This window comes from Podarcis filfolensis (genome assembly GCF_964270895.1).
Source record: "Podarcis filfolensis genome assembly, chromosome: 3".
Taxonomy (NCBI): domain Eukaryota; kingdom Metazoa; phylum Chordata; class Lepidosauria; order Squamata; family Lacertidae; genus Podarcis; species Podarcis filfolensis.
In genome coordinates, this window is record NC_139606.1 from 70,920,589 (window position 1) to 70,940,563 (window position 19,975).

General features: G+C 40.2%; 1 protein-coding gene across 2 annotated transcripts in view; it reads left to right on the top strand.

The window, feature by feature from the left end:
• The window catches only part of PACRG (parkin coregulated), a 223,206-nt gene that overhangs the window by 30,502 nt on the left and 172,729 nt on the right, over positions 1-19,975 (top strand). For both annotated transcript variants that reach the window (XM_083605934.1, XM_083605933.1), the window contains exon 2: positions 12,793-12,927. In XM_083605934.1, coding sequence (XP_083462060.1) covers positions 12,793-12,927 — 135 coding nt within the window. The remainder of the gene's footprint in view (positions 1-12,792; positions 12,928-19,975) is intronic.

Consider the following 19,975-nt stretch of genomic DNA (forward strand, 5'->3'; position numbering starts at 1 on the left):
TTGCTCCAAGAGAAGTACATAGAATAAACTATTTTTTTATTCATTCATTTAATGAAAAATAATATTCTTATTTGCAAGTTGCAAACAAATAATGGCCGGCTCAAACATAATGTTAAGCCATGGGGTGAAGTTCAATATTCCACTTGTCTAATTATTCCATTTGTGGAAGCATTGCAGCTTGCCAAATGAAACTATCCCATCTCTCTTCCCCCTGCGTACTTTTCTGTAGGTTCTCCAGACCCAACCATGAAGCCAATTGCAAAAGGAGGAGAACAGGGGAAGTCATGCTGTGCACACAGAAGTCCTTCTGCAGTGCTTCTGCTGATGGGGCTGGTTTGTTTGTCCAAAAGCTGCCAAGCAGCTTAATGATAGTTTGCTTACTGCTAGCTAACAGCATTCTGAAGCCATGCTTTGCTGTTGGCTTATGAGCCTTGGTTTGTTTTATCTATGGCTTGGGGTTGTGTCGAAACCCAACATCTTTCCTTAATAATGGCTTGCTTAGACATCACATCCCGGATGCTCACCAACTTTCAATAACAGGCAGCAACAGTTGCAAAACTAAATGAACTTTGGAGAAACAAATTGACATCACTGGCTTAAGTCCATTAATTTGAATGGATCTATTCTGAATAGAACTTAGCAAGGATTGTGGGTGCCAGCTGCCGCAACGTGGACGTGCGACGTCACATGCACGTACCTGCACGTAGTGCATGTGATGTCACATGCATTATATGCAGCTGTGTGTGTGTGACATCACACATCCGTGTTGCGGTGGCCAGCAGCAACTCCTCTTACACTTCCTCTCTGCAGCCAGCAAGGGACCCTTTTCTGCAAATGAGGTCCCCCTTCTCCGAAAAAAGATGCCTCATTTGCTGGCTGCAGAGGGCAGAGCTGAACTGCTTCTCTCCTGGAGGCAGTGCCGCTGCTGCCTGCCAGCTTTTCTCATTGACTTCGTGGGTGTCCGGCTCCCACAATTATATTATTGTGGTTGCCCAAGCACCCATGGCACCCTGGATTTGGCTCCTATGGAACTTAGTTGGGCACAATCCATGGTTTGATTGACTGTCTGGGACTACTTGTGAGTATTCCATAGATTATTATACAAACCATGACTTAGTTTGTAGAAAGTCATAATACCTCGTAAAAGAAATATTGGTGCTACTAAATTTGTACAGTATTACAATGAAGTTTCAAATAAACAGATCTTCCCCCCCAATCCCTTAGGACACAAAATACATCTCCCCTGATCCAGCAGGAAAGACCTGGAAACATATATAGTCTTCATGCTCATCTTTACCATATTGAACTGGCTGGCTGTGTCTTTTAAAGTGATCCATATATGTTAGTGTGCATCATTAGTTACACAGGACTACAACTGGATCAGGGGCAATACTTTTTCTTAATACAGTGGTACCTCGGGTTACATACGCTTCAGGTTACATACGCTTCAGGTTACAAACTCCGTTAACCCAGAAATAGTACCTTGGGTTAAGACCTTTGCTTCAGGATGAGAACAGAAATCGTGCTCTGGTGGCGTGGCGGCAGCAGGAGGCCCCATTAGCTAAAGTGGTGCTTCAGGTTAAGAACAGTTTCAGGTTAAGAACGGACCTCCGGAACGAATTAAGTACTTAACCCGAGGTACCACTGTAAAGTAAGTGGGAACCCAAAGCTTAGGAAAGGAATATTGGATGTTTCAGATCTTTTTCTTTATGTTCTATATCAAACAATTCCTCAGCCCTGTACTAACATATCTGGGAGTAAATCAGACTTAAATCAATGAGACTGACTGCTGAGTAAACATGGTTAGTATTAGAGTTTAAGGGTTGTTATTGTTCAGGTTTAATTGAGTTTTAAGAAGTAATAAAAATGCTTTTGGGACCATCTGATTAATAAAAATCTGATATACAAGTATGTTTCACTGTTTATTTGATTTTTGTGTGACTTGCACATGAATCTTCTATACAGTTCTATTCAAAATGCAATTAATTAAAGAGATTGTTTGGTTCCCAAATGGATGTTTATCTGTTACACAATTAAAGAATACCAGATGGAGGGGAAAAATAACTTTGCTGACAAATGTGACTCTATAGTAAAGCCAGCTTAATCAAGCCAGTTGATTCACAAATGGAAACTTGCACAAATACGAATAGCCTGCACAGTTTGTTTTGTAAGTTACACTTGCCCTCAGGCAACTTTGTCATATTTAAGTGCTGAGCAGCTATGTCGATCTAAGCTAATGTTTAGGGCTAAAGGAATTTAGTGAATCAATAGGCAGAGCCGGTATAACTCATGAATGAAACTCTCTCACACCCCATATAGTAATATAATAATAATTTATTATTTATATCCCACCCATCTGGCTGGGTTTCCCCAGCCACTCTGGGCGGCTCCTAACAGAATATTAAAAATGCGATAAAACATCAAACGTTAAAAACTTCCCTAAACAGGACTGCCTTCAGATGTCTTCTAAAAGTCAGATAGTTGTTATTTCCTTGACATCTGATTGGAGGGCATTCCACAGGGTGGGCACCACCACCGAGAAGGCCCTGTGCCTGGTTCCCTGTAATCTCACTTCTCGCAGGGAGGGAACCACCAGAAGGCCCTTGGAGCTGGACCTCAGTGTTCGGGCTGAATGATGGGGGTGGAGAAAGGCACGTAGTGAGACAGAAGCAACCAGCATAAGAATCTTGTGGTATGCTCTGATAAAATGCATACACACCAATGCATGCTCACAAATGTAGGTTGGATCAACTCAACAAATACAGCTTTCTTGCCCTTGTCAAACAACTGAGGAATGCCCCCAACAGTTGGAGAGAGCACGAATGCCCACATGCTCCAAGGCCACTGGCCCAAACAGATATACCTCTGATATTCGCACATAAGATTCAGGATGAAGCAGAGCTATGCCCCTGGGAGATAATGGGTGATGAGCAAAGTAAGAAGAGTAAAATAGTTTTCTGCGTGCCAATGCACCCAGCCCTCTGGGCTAGGAACTACACAAGAGGAATCATCCCACATCTGCCTCTTCTGAACTTCAGAGGGATGGAACTCAGAAGACAGAGAGGAAAAGCACATATAAAAGGGTAACCCAAGCAGTGAACAGAAAGAGTATAAGCAAAGAAGGGCTTCTCCCCTACGCTGCCCACATGTCAGCCACGTGTTCCACCACATCTTCACCAACAGAATGGCTCTGCTGATGGCATGTTTTGCCCATATATGTATCATAGTAGCAGCATCTCTGACAGTTTGCCAGCATAGCAGGGCTTCTACTGAATTCTATAGCTTTTCAGCCAGGGATTTTCAGTTTAGTATTGTACCCTTAGTTACTTATATTCCTTTATCATTTCTTTTAATATTGAAGTATTACCTTACAAATAATGTTTTAAAATTTGTTGTTGTTGTTGTTGTTGTTGTTGTTGTTGTTGTTGTTGTTGTTGTTGTTGTTGTTGTTGTTGTTAAGATTTAAGGTAGCATTTCTCCTTTATACCATATGCAGTAAATAAAGGCAAAACACTAAACAGACGCATGTAAAAATAAATAAATCATTTTTTAGCTCTTGGATAACAAAGAAATATGCTAACTTCTGTAAAAACGCAATGCCCTGTGAAACTTCCTTGAACACCTGTTAAATATTTGCTGTGAGACTCCTGAGTCGCCATTATAACTTTTTAGACGGGAGCATATTTTTATATGCTGTTTCATACATCTGCCTATAGGAATATATGCAATACATGTGACTGGTGGGCCTATTTAATGTCATTAACATGTGAGAAATATTCATCAAGTAAAACTAGTAGTTGTGTAAATTATGCTTAAGTGGTCTGAGACAGCTTGCTTCCTCGATTTTAATGTTTCATTTATAAGTATGGAATTAAAAAATGGTTTAGAGTATGTAGTCACATAACATTGTATTTTTTGGAAAATGCTTTAGTACTAGTCTCTTTAAATGATGGGACTAATGATACTCCAGGAAAAAAAGCATAAGGACTATACTAGCTAATGTGGGTGCAAAACTGAATTCCTATTTATTTGAGGATCACAGGGTGGTTTACAAAAAAAAAGGGCAAAAATAAATGTTATAAGCTTTTGTAAAATTATTGCCTTGAAGGGAGACATGCATATAAGGAGCCTCATGTTTCACATGATTAAGTCCCATTGTGTTGTATTGCTTTCTCCAGTTCTCTCTCTCAAGGGCTAGTTCTGTCCCCTCAGTTTATGTCCTCATTTGGGCACACTGGCCCGTCTGCTTATTTGAGATATGACATTTGAAACCAGCCCATTAGGGTTCATTGTATAGGAGATAAGAAGAAAATGAGCTAACGTTTGTTCTTTGCACTCATTTAGCTTCTAACCAGATGTGTGAGATTTTCAGTGATTCTAAGACTGTTAGCCACTAACTTCCAATTAATCTAATTTGCATTAACTGGAATAGTATTATAATTTCCATTTTGCAATTGCGATGATTCACAGAAGAATCAAGTCACGTCTCTCTTTCTTAGCTGTGACTTTCTGCAAAGTGAACAGCTTAACTGTAAACTGCTCTAGTTATGCTTCATTATATAGTTTTGTCAGCCACAATCTTGAAAACTGTTGGGTTTTTCCCCTTGCACAACTTCCCCCCCCCCCCATGACATCTTGCAAACTAGTTTTGAAAATCCTCTGTTTTAAAAGCAGAATACTATCCAGCTTACTGTTCAATAAATCCCAGACTTTGCCCCCAGTTTTGCACTTTTAATCATGACTAAGACTGCAATCCTATCCCCACTTACCTGGGGGGAAACCTGATTAAATCCATTACGACTAAACATGATTTGGATTTCACTATAATGCTGCAATCCTGTGCGCATTATTTTGGAGAAAATCCCACTGACCTCAGTGGAATTTACTACTGAGTAGGATAGGGTTGCATATAGGAGAGGGTTGCATATTTCAATGAAACTACTGGATTTATTTATTTTTGCTCTCGGTACTTTTTATGGGGCATGACCCTGAAGTGTATAGTTTGCAGAGCTATAACTTTAGTTATTCCGAATAGGATTCCTTGCAAGAAAAGGGAAAAGTTGACAGCTATGGGTATATTATGGTCAATATCGATAACATTGTTAAGGGCAACTGATTAAAATTGATTGGAGAGCCAGTGTGCCTTGTTCGTCTTACATAATTAAGTTAGAATCCTGCTTCCCAAATGCTCACTATCTTGGCAGAATGTATGAGATCTGCCAAGAGATTTTAGAATGGAGGATGCAAATATTCTTCAGTGGTGGAACTTCATGATCCTTAACTGCATTTCCAATCTATGGTTTACACTGCCAACACTGCATGATAGTGGGAACCCCAAAACACTATGTTAAAGACATTCATGATGGTCTAAGCCTAAGGCCAATCTGCTACATCAGACCAAAGGCCCATCTTGTCAAGCAACTTGTTCTCAGGCTGGCCCACCGGATGCCTGTAAGCAGGAAATGAGTACAACAACACTTACTTGTGATTCCCAGTAACTAGTACAGTGGTACCTCAGGTTACATACGCTTCAGGTTACAGACTCCGCTAACCCAGAAATAGTGCTTCAGGTTAAGAACTTTGCTTCAGGATGAGAACAGAAATTGTGCTCTGGCGGCACGGCGGCAGCAGGAGGCCCCATTAGCTAAAGTGGTGCTTCAGGTTAAGAACAGTTTCAGGTTAAGAACGGACCTCCGGAATGAATTAAGTACTTAACCCGAGGTACCACTGTATTCATTTACATACGACTTCATTTTTTTTTTAAATACATATTTATTAAAGTTTTACAAAACAAAGAATTCATCATTTCAAAATGTATCATTTCCATACATAAAGCTCAAGAGAAACAACAATATGTGACAGAAAAAAGAAAAAAAATGAAAGAAGAAAAATAGAAAAACAGAAAAAAGAAAAACACTCTTTCTTAAATTTATAAAGTTCCATGCCCCTCTGTCTTGACCTCCTCACATCCCCCTTTTTTGTGTTCCACTTTACTCCAATCAGATTCAGCAAATTCAAAACCTTGTTTCAACCATACTTAATGTTATATTCTAATTATTATGTCCCCATTTTCCATTATTTTAATCCGTACCTCATCTTATAAAATATGACATAATATTGTTCTGTTCATAACCCCTTATCCTTTTTTTTCTTAGATTCTTCTTTTCACACACCTTTGGCCAAAGTCACACAAACCCTGTTACTTTTACTTCCCACATCCTATTGACACTCAAAGATTTTACAGTATTTTTGTAGATAGTCCTTAAACTTTTTCCAGTCCTGTTCCATCGATTCTTCTCCCTGGTCACGGATTCTGCCAGTCATTTCAGCCATCTCCATGTAGTCTATCACTTGCGTCTGCCATTCCTCCACGGTGGGTAGATCCTGTGTCTTCCAATATTTAGCTAAAAGTATTCTTGCTGCTGTTGTTGCATACATAAAGAATGTTCTATCTTTCTTTGGCACCCATTGGCCAACTATGCCCAAGAGAAAGGCCTCTGGTTTCTTGGAGAAGGTACTTTTAAGTACTTTCTTAAGTTCATTATATATCATTTCCCAGTAAGCCTTAACTCTTGGGCAAGTCCACCAGAGGTGAAAGAATGTTCCCTCAGCTTCTTTACATTTCCAACATTTATTGTCAGGCAGGTGATAAATTTTAGCAAGCTTGACTGGGGTCATGTACCACCTGTAAATCATTTTCATAATGTTCTCCTTTAAGGCAATACATGCCGTAAATTTCATACCGGTGGTCCACAACTGCTCCCAATCAGCAAACATAATATTATGACCTAGATCCTGCGCCCATTTGATCATTGCTGATTTGACCGTTTCATCCTGCGTGTTCCATTTCAACAGCAAGTTATACATCTTTGACAAAATCTTAGTTTTTGGTTCTAACAGTTCTGTTTCCAATTTCGATTTATCCACCTGGAAACCAATTTTTCTATCCAAATTATAGGCCTCTCTTATTTGATAGTAATGAAGCCAATCTCGCACTTTGTCTTTTAATTTTTCAAAACTCTGCAGTTTCAATCTGTCACCTTCTTGTTCCAAAATTTCCCAATATTTTGGCCATTTAGCCTCCATATTGAGCTTTTTCTGAGCCTTAGCTTCCATAGGTGACAACCACCTTGGGGTTTTACTTTCCAGCAGGTCTTTATATCTTATCCAGACATTAAACAAAGATTTTCTGACAATATGGTTTTTGAATGCCTTATGAGCTTTAACCTTGTCGTACCAAAGATATGCATGCCACCCAAAAACATTATTAAAACCTTCCAAATCCAAAATGTCTGTATTTTCAAGAAGCAGCCAGTCTTTCAGCCAGCAGAATGCTGCTGATTCATAGTACAATTTAAGGTCTGGCAGGGCAAATCCACCTCTTTCTTTTGCATCAGTTAAAATTTTAAACTTAATTCTAGGTTTCTTGCCCTGCCAGACAAATCTAGAGCATTTACATACGACTTCAAAGGTAGTGCACGACCATTATTGCTAGAGGCCCTTGGTAGCCTTACCCACCATTAATTTGTCTAAACACCTTTTAAAGTCTTGGCCATCACAACATCTTGTGGTAGCAAATTCCAGAGCTATGTGCTTTCATCTGTTCTGAATCTTTCAACATTCAGCTTCATGTGATGGACCAATGTTCTAGTTTTATTTATTCTTGCCCTGCGTCCCTTTACATATTTGAATATTTAAAATGAACCAGTACCATATTTTTTGCTCCATAAGATGCACCTGACCATAAGATGCACCTAGTTTTTAGAGGAGGAAAACAGGAAAAAAATATTCTGAACAAAACAGTGGATGTACCTCAACTGCTTCCAGTACTACAACATAACAGTTCCGTTCTCTTTTTCCTTGCATGTCCTAAAACTATAGTAATCAGTGCTGCTTTCGCTAATTTTTCTTCAGTTTGTCTCCAGAAATTGACACCCATTTTAAACTTTTTTCACCTTTCCTCAAATTAACAAAAAAAGACCATAGTTGATCTAGTAGCCCAAGTAACTGAAGGCTATGAAAATCAATTGTATTTAAGTCCCCTTCTTGAATCACATACTTCTCCATGACAAATGTTCAGATGATATGTTTGATTCCAAAGGCGCAAATACAGAGCTTGAATAATAAAATGCTTGTCGGAGTACCTCTGGAGTACATTAATACTAATTGTCAACCTATAAAGTGTGTTATAAATGAGCATTAAACTTTACTTTCTAGAGTTTCTTTTCCAGAGACATTATAAGGAAATGTCACTTGTAATTAAGAAACAATTATTTTAATCTTCTGTTACAACAGTGAAGAATTGACATGTGGTTTGCTTATTATAAATTGCTTTCAATATCTTGTTTTCAGATCTATTATTTTTAGGGGGGTTTATGCCTTTCACTAGATGAGTGGATCCATGTAATGTTACAAGGTTACCATAATTTCTTGGAAATTTTAGATGCAAAATAAATTGTGATAATCAAGTTTTCCTAGTTCCTTTCCTTTATCTGATGAATGATTAATGTTAAAAAGTAGAACATGCTTCATAACAGGAAGCTTCAAGATATATATTTTTAAGAATGTATAATTTTGCCCATTCCCCTTAGCACATATTTAGCACTTAATTTGTTTATGTCAAGTATAATATCATTTTGTTCATCATAATCATTATTATTAGTGGCAGTAGTAGTAGTACCAGTAGTAGTAAAAAAGTGTGCAGACACTCCCCTGCACACCTGCTGGTTGACTGAGATTACCCAGAGAGACCCTACTGGTAGTACTGCATGATCCTTAAATATGTCTTGTGCCATCTGGCATAGGGCTTTCAGTGTGATAGTACCTGCCATGTGGAAATGGAACACTCTCCCTTAGGAATAAGTCACACTCTGACAATTTTGTGTTTGAATTCTGATATCAGAAGTCTTTGAATTCTAATATTAGTCATATATGTATATAACTGATCACTGTGGAAAATCAGGAACTGCATTCTTATACTGGTTATTTTTATACTCTTATTATATATTTCATGTTTTAATCATGTTTATAATGCTTTGACATTTCTAAATATTAAGCAGGACATAGGTACTTTAAAGTAAATAAAAATGAATAGCCTGTTATGGGGGGGATCAAGTTACTCACAAGATTTTTGAACCATGTGAATACAGTCTTGTGATTCAAACCTAGAATTAAATATCTACGGAACCATAACATTACAACTATAATCACATTTGTCTTAGAAACTACATCAGCTGGGAGTTAGCTCAGTTGGTCAAGCATGAGACTCTTAATCTCAGGGTTGTGGGTTTGAGTCCCATATTAAGTGAAAGATTGCAGGGGGTTCGACTAGATGACCCTTGTGATCCCTTCCAACTCTACAATTCTATGGTTTTATTCCTGCAGTAATGCTGGGTGGTAAAGGGCTTTGTTCCCGTCCACCCACTCCTTTTAGTGTCAGAAGTTAACCTATACGACGCGGTAATTCTATCCTATACACGTGTTGGACTAACCAGAGCTCTGAAGATCTTTGCCACGTATTGTCAACTCAATCAATTAACCATCAACCATGCCAAGTCCAAGATCCTGATCTTCTCCAGAAGCCGGAGATTATACAAATGGAAGCTTGGTGGGGCAAAAATAGAGCAAGTCCTAAAATTTCAATACCTAGGAGTCATTTTTCAATACAATTTGGGGTGGAAAGCTCACATTCAACACCTACTTAATAAGGCCAAAACCTTGTCATATGCGCTCCTCCGATTCTTCTTTTCGGACGGAGCTTTGCATGTTCCCTCGGCCCTAAAGGTGTTCAAGGCAAAAGTGGTTGCCGTGCTTGCTTATGCTGCCCCGCTCTGGGCCGTGATGACAGATCTTGCTCCCCTTGAGACTCTGCAAAGCCAATTCCTACGTCGGCTCCTAATGCTCCCCCTGTGCGTAAGCAACGCAGCCATGCGACTAGAATTGAAGGTCGCATCCCTAGAAACTTGCCTGTGGAAGCAAGTCTTCAATTACTGGTTATCATTGTGGCATAGATTACCAAACCATTACCTTGCCCAATGCTTATGGCGAGATGAATTCTCCAGCCTTTGGACTAGCAGAATTCATGCCAAACTCCTGAGTTATGGAATCTCTCCCTCAGATTCCCTAAAACTAGACCAAATCACTGCTCAGAGACTGATCCGCCAAAGACTGGATGACATCGATTTACAGCGAAATTATACGCTGGGGGGAGGTGTTTGTTCGCCCCAGAACATTGGTATCACTTTAACTTACTGCGTTCCATCATACCTCTCCTCCCTTTCGACTGTTGCACATAGACTGGCCTTCACCAAAGCGAGGTTTAACGTTTTTCCCTCCAATGTCCTGAGACATAGGTTCTCAAAGGGTCAAGCCCCCGCCGTGTGCGAATGTGATAAGGTGTCGCCGGAGTCGCTCCAGCACATTATGTTCACTTGCCCCTTGTTTAATGTGCTACGGGCAAATTTGTTGGGATCAATCATACAGAAACTAGAGGGTACCCCACCAAAATTCCACCTTGCCCAAATCTTGCAGGACAAGGATACCCACACGACCCTGAAGGTGGCTAGGTTCCTAGTTGCTGTCCTTTCCCAAAAGCGACGCCAAGGAGCTCTACAAGCTAATTAAGGCGTAGTATGCCTTTCCATTTTATAGTATTTTATTGTTATAGTAGTGTTTTAGCGATTGCTTTTTTTTCTCCTTACGGCACAGCTGTTATTTATGTGTTGTTTTTACCTGTATGGGCCTATGGCCGTAATAAATGATATTCAAATTCATAACCTATACTCTTACTTTGTAGCCAAACTGGAGCATGTATTTAATAAAAAAGTCTGTGACTGGACTGACATTTCTGTCAATAAGGACCAATGATTTGGCCCTATGTAGAGTTCCTTTGCCCAACCTTCATAGAACAGAAGAGAACAGAATAGAATTGTAGCATTGGAAGGGGGCTTGAGGATCATCTAGTCCAGCCTTTCTCAACCTGTGGGTCCCCAGATGTTGTTGAACTACAACTCCCATCATCTCTAGCTAGCAAGGCCAGAGCTTGGGGATGATGGGAGTTGTAGTCCAACAACATCTGGGGACCCACAGGTTGAGGCAAACTAAGGCCCAGGGGCTGGATCTGGCCCAATCACCTTCTAAATCCAGCCCACGGATGGTCTGGAAATCAGCTTGTTTTTACATGAGTGGAATGGGTGCTTTATTTAAAATGTATCTCTGGGTTATTTGTGGGGCATAGGAATTTGTTCATTCCCCCCCTCATAAAAATAGTCTGGCCCCCCACAAGGTCTGAGGGACAGTGGACCGGCCCCCTGCTGAAAAAATTTGCTGACCCCTGAGTCCAACCCCCTGCAATGCAGAAATATGTAGCTGTCCCATACGGGGATTGAACCTGCAGCCTTGGCGTTATCAGCACCGCACTAAAACCAACTGAGCTGTCCAGATGGTTAGATGTGCTCTGAAGAGACACATCAGTTTGCAGAATTGAATAGCAGATATATACTGCCGTAAGGCCTATCCCAACCCTGACAGGACTCTTGTCAGTTACAAGCTTCTTTTCACAGGCACAGTCTTGGGATGGGATAGGGAGTAGCAACTTCAGTTATTCAAGCTGTTGGCAGCAAATGCCCATCCATTTGGTGTTAACCTGCTTTGTTAATTTTTTATTCAGGAGTTTTAAACTGAGGTGCCATTTCGGATGCAATTTTATGCCTATGTAATACTGCCCTGAGACCTGCGGGTATAGGGTGGTGTATAAATTCAATAATAATAATAATAATAATAATAATAATAATAATAATAATAATAATACACACCTCCCCTGGAATTATTATTATTATTGAATTTATACACCACCCTATACCCGCAGGTCTCAGGGCATTAAGGGACGCGGGTGGCGCTGTGGGTTAAACCACAGAGCTTAGGGCTTGCTGATCAGAAGGTTGGCGGTTCGAATCCCTGTGACGGGGTGAGCTCCCGTTGTTCGGTCCCTGCTCCTTCCAACCTAGCAGTACGAAAGCATGTCAAAGTGCAAGTAGATAAATAGGTACCGCTCTGGCGGGAAGGTAAATAGCATTTCTGTGTGCTTCTCTGGTTCGCCAGAAGTGGCTTAGTCATGCTGGCCACATGACCCAGAAGCTGTACGCTGGCTCCTTCGGCCAGTAAAGTGAGATGAGCGCCACAACCTCAGAGTTGTCCGCAACTGGACCTAATGGTCAGGGGTCCCTTTACCTTTACCCTGGAATTATATATTTGTACTCAGTACTTTTTTCAAAAAAAATTAAAATGTTTAGGGTTACTCTCATTTTCCTACTCATATTGAAATACTGCCCCTCAATGAGGCCAAACTTAGATTCACAAAATGTTTAGGGGTATGCGTACCCCTGTGTACCCCCAGAAAAAAAAGCACTGTCTGTACTACCAACTCCCAATTTACAATTTACCTCCTCTCCTAGTACCAATTCCCAATGGGTATATCACCTCTAATGTGTGCTAAATTTTATGAACAATGGTTAACATTTTCATTTTAAGTCTGTTTTAAGACTGCTCATGAAGTGAAACGCCACTGCAAACAAAATCATGTATTCATTTGAAAACCACCTTGTGTTTCCTATACCTGCTAACCCTGAGATAAATATTCCATAGAAAACACTGACAGTGAAAGTTTGACATTGGTGACATGTGGCACTCTGATTTCTTAGCCAATTTGGTTAAATCTCTAATTTAGTCACAAATGTATTTCTTGATACAGACAAATTTTGTGTGATGGGTTTTTAATTTAATTTGTTTTTTTAGGTGAAAGGTCCCCCAACGGCAGGAGCATTTAAAGAAAGACCAACAAAGCCTACAGCATTTCGCAAGTTTTATGAGCGAGGTGACTTCCCAATCGCCCTTGAGCACGATACAAGAGGAAACAAAATAGCCTGGAAGGTAAGTCAGGGCGCAGCTGTGACAGCCAGCTGCGCTTATTGAAGTGACATCTCTCATTGCCAAAAAAACGTTGGCTTATAAGTAAATAAAGTGGAGTAATTTCTTAGCAAATAGAAGATGGTGGGAGAGCAGTTAGAGAGTGGCCTCCTGAGTCAGCCATCTACCTTGGCTAACAATTAAATTATATGCTGCAAAAAAGGAAAATGACAGAGTTGCTTTGCCTTAGAGAATTGTCTCTTGCTCAATTCATCTCTATTTTTATGAGGACCTGGCAACCCAGCCTATTTCAGGCAGTCCATCAAATGATGGAAGTGGCTGGATACAGTGAGCAGCAGCCATTTATCTCCCCCCAAATTTCACCTTCCTGCAGGACAGTTCCAAATGGAAGCTTTAATTACCTAAATGGATAGGTCAAGATTGCCTGCTCCCTTGAAATGCAGAGCAGAATACAAACGAAGGCAGATTCTCATTCCACGGCTGCACTCCCAGTCTGCAGCATATGTCAGACAGCGTAATCGCTGTCATACGTGCCCCTGTTAGAGGCTGACCTCCACTGCTGAAACCATTATGGTTCCGACATCTCTGACAAAAGGTTAATTGGCTTCAAAATAAATGTATTGCCTAATGACTTCATTCTAATGCAGCAGTGTTTCTCTCTAAAAGGCTTGGTGATGTTATTTGTAAAACTTGCCAATCTTTTAAGTAACTAGAGCAGGCTTTTAAATTTAATTTGAAAAATGAATGCTGATCTTTAACCTGCTCTTTCTATTTAATTATTTTGGTTATCAAAGAATGACTTTCCTTTTATGTATGTGTGTGTGTGTGTGTGTTGGGGTGACTGTGTGTTTATCTGTATGCAATTTATTGGGCTGGGTTCAGATTTTTCTGGAAACAGAATAAAGAATAACCAAAAAATTGGGTATTCTTTGAATGAGGGGGAAAAGATCTAACTTATTCTTTGGGTGTTTATGTGGGTCCTGTTGAAAATGACCTTAATTTAAGCTGCTGTAGTTTTGTTAATAAAAACAAAAAGAGATATGACTAGTAGGGTCACTGAGTGAATAATATTTATTATTTATGAAATGACTGAACAATTTGTTATGTACAAAACATATCAAACAATTAGATCCTACCTCCAAGTTTTTAATATAATTTAATGGATGCATTTGGCTCCGTTTTTAGATGAGCACAACTAATGATCTAACAGAAAATTGAATTTCTGCTTGACATTAGTAACAGAGTAACAACAGAAGAAAACTTTGTTTTTACTTTCATGGTGGTAACATGCCATCCATTTTATAAGAAAAGTCATGTAGTATATCATTGAAGATATAACTGAGAATTGTAATGCATGCTTTCTTGTATGATTGCATGCTACTGATTATATAAAGTTTTATATGAATATTTATATGACATTATCAGTTTATGCTTAATTGGTTGTATCCAGTGATGGCTTAAATGAGCAGAAGCATTTTCCAGTGAAGGCAGAGCTACCATTAGATACATCCAATATGTTTTATTTTTTTCTTAAGGCTTATGATCAATACAATAATACATTTGATTTGAATGAATACACAAAGGAAAGGGAATGCAGGGGAGAAGTGGAGAGAAACAGGAATACAAGTATGAAAACAGTTTAATTGAAGTAGATAAGATTTAAGATTTTTAAAAAGTATTATTTTAAAGGGGGGAGCAAGGAGATGTACAGAACAATAAGAAATAATGCATTTCTTCAGTATATTTAGTCACTGTTTGCCAGTGATTATTATGTTACCTTGTCCTAGGCTGCAAATGCCAGCAAAAGGTAATAAAGTATGAAGCACCATGTACAAGCTACCGTTTGATCCTATGGCGGGCCCAGCATCTACCTTGACATCATCTGATGAGCTTCTGGCTTCTTTGCATAATTTATCCATGCATGTGACAGAGATTAAGGCCTTAACTAATGTGCTGCAAGTCTCAGGGGGGGAATATCCAGCACAAGGTGGGAGTGGAGAACCGAGAGCAGCAAGCCTCCTCTGTTTTGAAGGCCTTACAGGCCTGCATTCCAAGATGGCAAACCTGAAGGGAGAAGCTGCAGGAATAATCTTTGTTTGGTAAAGGTGAGACAAGGAGCAGAGAGAGGGCACTCTACTACTTTTGTCCGAGAGGTGCTTGCTCTCCTGGAGAGATATGTGTTAAGAGTATGCCCTGGTTCCTGTGCCTAGAGGCAAAATTTGCCTTAGGGCCATCCTTGTGAAAGTATTGTGTTCCCCTTATGAGGGAAGATTTGCTGAGCTGAGTGTAATAGAAGAGTTATCTTGGCGGGCACTTAATGATGTAATTAGGATTTCCCCTGATTAGCATAATAGGCACAAATAGCTTTCACTGGGGCATGAAGAATGAATGGCACAGGAAAGAAATTTGACCTTACATTCAGTCCGTTGTTCTTTCTTTGGCAACCACTTATAGCCGAGTAAGATTGCCTTCCATGAAAACGGTCTTAACATTGAGTCCATAAGTGACTGTGGAGGCCAATTCTGGATCCGCACATAGGTTTTTGGGTGGGAGTTGATCATGGTGAGGGTTTGTCAAACATGCCTTCCTCTTAGCATGTTTCTCCTTTGTGCCCTGAGTCCACAACACCTCTGGTAACGGCTGTTCCCCAATTGGAGCATTCGCAGGCCAGTGTTTCCCAGTCATCAGTGCTTATACTACATTTTTTTAGATTGGCCTTGAGAGCATCTTTAAACGTCTTTTGTTGTCTCCCAGTATCTTTTGTCTGAGTCACAAGAGAAGGCTTAAGACATTTAGAGACCTGTCAGCTGCAGAGGACTGTTTGCTAACTCTCAGTCTAATCTGGGCACATCTAGACTGAAGAATGAGATAGCAGGGACCTCGCTGATCTGATGCACCTATTTCAGGGTGTGCTTTGTGTGTATGTTAACAGGTTTACTTGCTCCTCTGTTGCCTTCTCTGGCTGGCTGCAGGGCTGTGAGGGGATTTGTAGGACAGCATTCTTTCTCCTGAGTTCTTTCCCTTGTCATTGTGGAGCAACACAATGAGGAGACCTGTGTTATCCACATGACCACATTTTCTGTTCATTCCGTTGTTGCTGCTGTGCAATGCAGTGAGGAGAGTTGTGTTATTAGACTGGGCAATTTGTTTCCTGGTGCTGGCTTTTTATTTCTGTTGGTTTCTAACACAGTTCCCTTCCATAAACCTTTGCTTTGTTGTGTGACATGCTGTTGTTAATCATATGTGTATACAAACATATACAGTGGTACCTCAGGTTACATACGCTTCAGGTTACATACACTGCTAACCCAGAAATAGTGCTTCAGGTTAAGAACTTTGCTTCAGGATGAGAACAGAAATTGTGCTCCGGAAGTGTGGCGGCAGCAGGAGGCCCCATTAGCTAAAGTGGTGCTTCAGGTTAAGAACAGTTTCAGGTTAAGAACGGACCTCCGGAACGAATTAAGTACTTAACCCAAGGTACCACTGTACCTGAAATGTGCAGTAAGGGAACAACAGTGGAAGGCAACTTTAGCTTCAGTGTGAGTCATTACTTTGGACTTTAAACTGCACTTTACCCAACAGAAAATTGTATTCAGAGTGCACTGGACACCTCACTGACTTTACCAAAACCACATTTCAAGTGTCGACAAATGCTGGTACTGTGGCATATCTCCAACACCTTAAGTACACGTGATGTGGTTCTGTCCAGTGGTAACTCTATTCTAGCCATAGGTCTGCACATGCATTAATCTAGTTCTAGAGAATTTTTTTATTTTTATGGATGTTAATGCAATGTTGAAATATACAGTGGTACCTCGGGTTACATACGCTTCAGGTTACAGATGCTTCAGGTTACAGACTCCCCTGACCCAGAAATATTACCTCAGTTTAAGAACTTTGCTTCAGGATGAGAACAGAAATCGTGCTCCGGCGGCGCAGCGGCAGCAGGAGGCCCCATTAGCTAAAGTGGTGCTTCAGGTTAAGAACAGTTTCAGGTTAAGTACGGACCTCCGGAACGAATTAAGTACTTAACCTGAGGTACCACTGTATTCTGGTCTTTAAAAGAAAAAAAAAAAGAAAGTTATTCTGATCCTACGGGACCTCACCAAAGAGAAAAGAAATTGGATCCCACAGGCACTGATGATGACAAGAGTACCCATGCACTGGTCTAGCTGATGGTCCACAAATTTACACAGCAGCTTCAATTTTCAGAGCAGGTTTCACAGGCAAAAAAAAAAAGGAAGCTGCTGTGTAAATTTGTGGACCATCAGCTGGACCAGTGCACCGGTACATGTATGCAGTGATCATCTAGACACCATAGAGAGTCTGACATGATGTGTAGCAATGGTAGTATAATTTTCCTCACCTACCCTGCTAGTCCTTCATTTCGTAAGACTAACTTCTACAGATAAATGTGGTTGTGCAAATGTCGCTTATCCAGCTGCTTACATAGAACTCTACACATCATGTCAAATATTTCAGGATTCACATAACTATGCAATATATCACCATTTTGTTATTGTCCTTTATTTTTTCATTCTGTTTGTATGTGATGCATTTCACGATTCATTTTGCACTTGGTAAGTCAATGGTCATGCCCCCCCCCCCCCGCCCACCTGCCATCTAGCTCTTGCAGTGATTTTTTTGTAAGAAGATGAACATTACTAATAGCGTGGCTACGAAAACCTTTTCATTCAAGGGTGGTAGGATGTTGAGTGGCTCTGAGGAAAGACTACAAACCATCAAATATCCCTCCCTTATTAACTTTATGTTTTTGCTGATCAGTGGGATATTTTATAGAGTTGAAAGGCGGTGGGGTTCTCTCCCTCACCCTTTGGCTGTAAATACAGCCAAAGGGCATGCTCTTCCATTTAGTTCAAAGTAAAATGCTTCTAATCAATTCTTTTTTACTTTTCTAAGTGCTTTTGTATGTGTTGATCAATTTTTGAAAATCACTATCTATTGATTCTTATAACTTTCCACTGTTGTTCAATTATTTATGAACCCTGTTTCCAATATAAAATAACTTTAAAGCTCCTGAAATGAATATTTAGTTGAACAAAAACAAGAGTCTTGTGCCCCCTTAAAAGCTAACTGATTTTATTCTAATGTGGTTTCCCCCGCACAGTATGAATTAGCTATTAATTAATTTGGTTGTAGATAAATTATGTTGTTTCCCTTGCAAATTTCCACATAATGTCATAATTGAACACGAATATATATAGAAAGTTAACGTCTGTTTTCCAGTGTTCTCAAAACTTCTCCTGTGGTGTCTTTGGTTTAACCCTTTAGCTTATAGTCACGTACCTGGAGTTAGCCCCAGTAAACAGATCTGAGTTTAGGATATTGCAACCAAAGTCTGCTATCCTATAACCACTTGCCCAGGAGTAAACCCCATTGAGCTCAATTAGACTTACACATGAATAGAGATTTATAGTGCTGGAAGTGAATTCTCCCCAAAAATGGTGTTGAAAGGCTTACAGATCAGAAGTCTTTTGAAAAAGGAAAGAAATGAAGCAGTTCACTTACTCAGCAGCAGTATTTTCTTACCTCTTCAGATATAATAAAAACAGGCTGTGATCCACAGGAACAGAGATACAAGACTTGTAATGCAACAGGAAGGGAAATGCTAGAATAAATACAGTTTCTTCACCTTGGAACACAATGTATCATTTTCTCTGCCTTTAGCTGATGCTTCCTCAGAGCTGCTGCCTCAGAGATGCTGCATGTTACATTGAAGGGATGGCAAAAGAGGAGGGAACACCATATTGAAAGGGATTTTTTCCCCATTTGTTATTCCTTATCTGTTTATCCCTGGCTTTCCTTCCACTTCTCCTGCCGGCTTTTCATTCTCTACCGGCCCCATAAATCCCCCCCTTTCTTCCTCTTGGCACCCAATTTTTCTTGGCTTTTAGTTTGGGGCTTTGGAGGGCCCACCGGCTTTTGGATGTTCTAAGTGGAGGGGAACGCCTTGGAAAGGACTTCAGCAAGGTGGAAAGGGCCTCTTTTTGGAAAGCAGAGCTGTTTTGGGAGATGGATCTCTTTAATCTCATCAGGAAAATGATTGGGAACTCAGGCTGCCCATGCAGGGGGACCTGCTTCCTGAATCCAGCAGCCAGTCACCCTGGTCGCGGAGGTTTAGGGTACCTAAAAAGTCAGCTCCAGCGGTTCCAGTGCTCCCTGAAATCTGGTAAGCCGTAAAAGGGAGGAAGGGAGACTGCTCATGTCTCCCCTTCCCCCCTGGGATGCTCCCATTTCCCTCTGGGTGGCTCGTCTGACTGGGAGAGGCCCTGGGTCTACCTGTAGCCCTCCCTGCTTGCCCCAGGCCCATCAGGAGCCCTTCAACAGGGGCAGCCACAGGGGGAAGACCTCAAGGAAGCATGCATAGTTGCAACACTGTTCGTTCTTTCCCATTCTTTCATATTTATAATTCAAAACACTGAATGAAATGTCTTTCCTACCTCCTTAAGTAAAGTACCATATTTGTTAAAATAGTGACACATGCATTGATTTAACAGTTGAATAATTTGTTTCTCCTAAAGAACAAAGGATGTTGCCTTGGAAATGCCTATATTTCTTTTTCTTTTAATAATGGACTCTGTTAAAAGTTGACTTCTGGCTGGTAGGAGTGTGTGTGTGTGTGTGTGTGTGTGTGTGTGTGTGTGTATATATGGCCTGTAAAGGGAAGTGTATAGTTTACCTGACTTTTGTAGTGAACAGCAACAATTTCTCAATTATTAATTCTTCTGTATTCATCAATACATGTGGTTTAACTAGGATTGTAGAGAAATCGCAGTGTTTTAGAAGCCGATTCTGTGGTTTTGTTTCTTGTTTACAGAATTCAAATCTATCCTCTTATCTGATGCAAATTGTCATTTCTTGAAACTGCACAGAGTGAAAACCTCCTGTATCAGAAATAGCTTTAATTTAAATTTGTTAAATGACCTCTGAAAAATAGATGATTTTTTTCTTCTGCTGAATGGGCTGGTGCTCTCTGCCTGTATAATTTATGTGAGAAATTAGTGCAAATGGTTCACTTTTATGGAGCTGT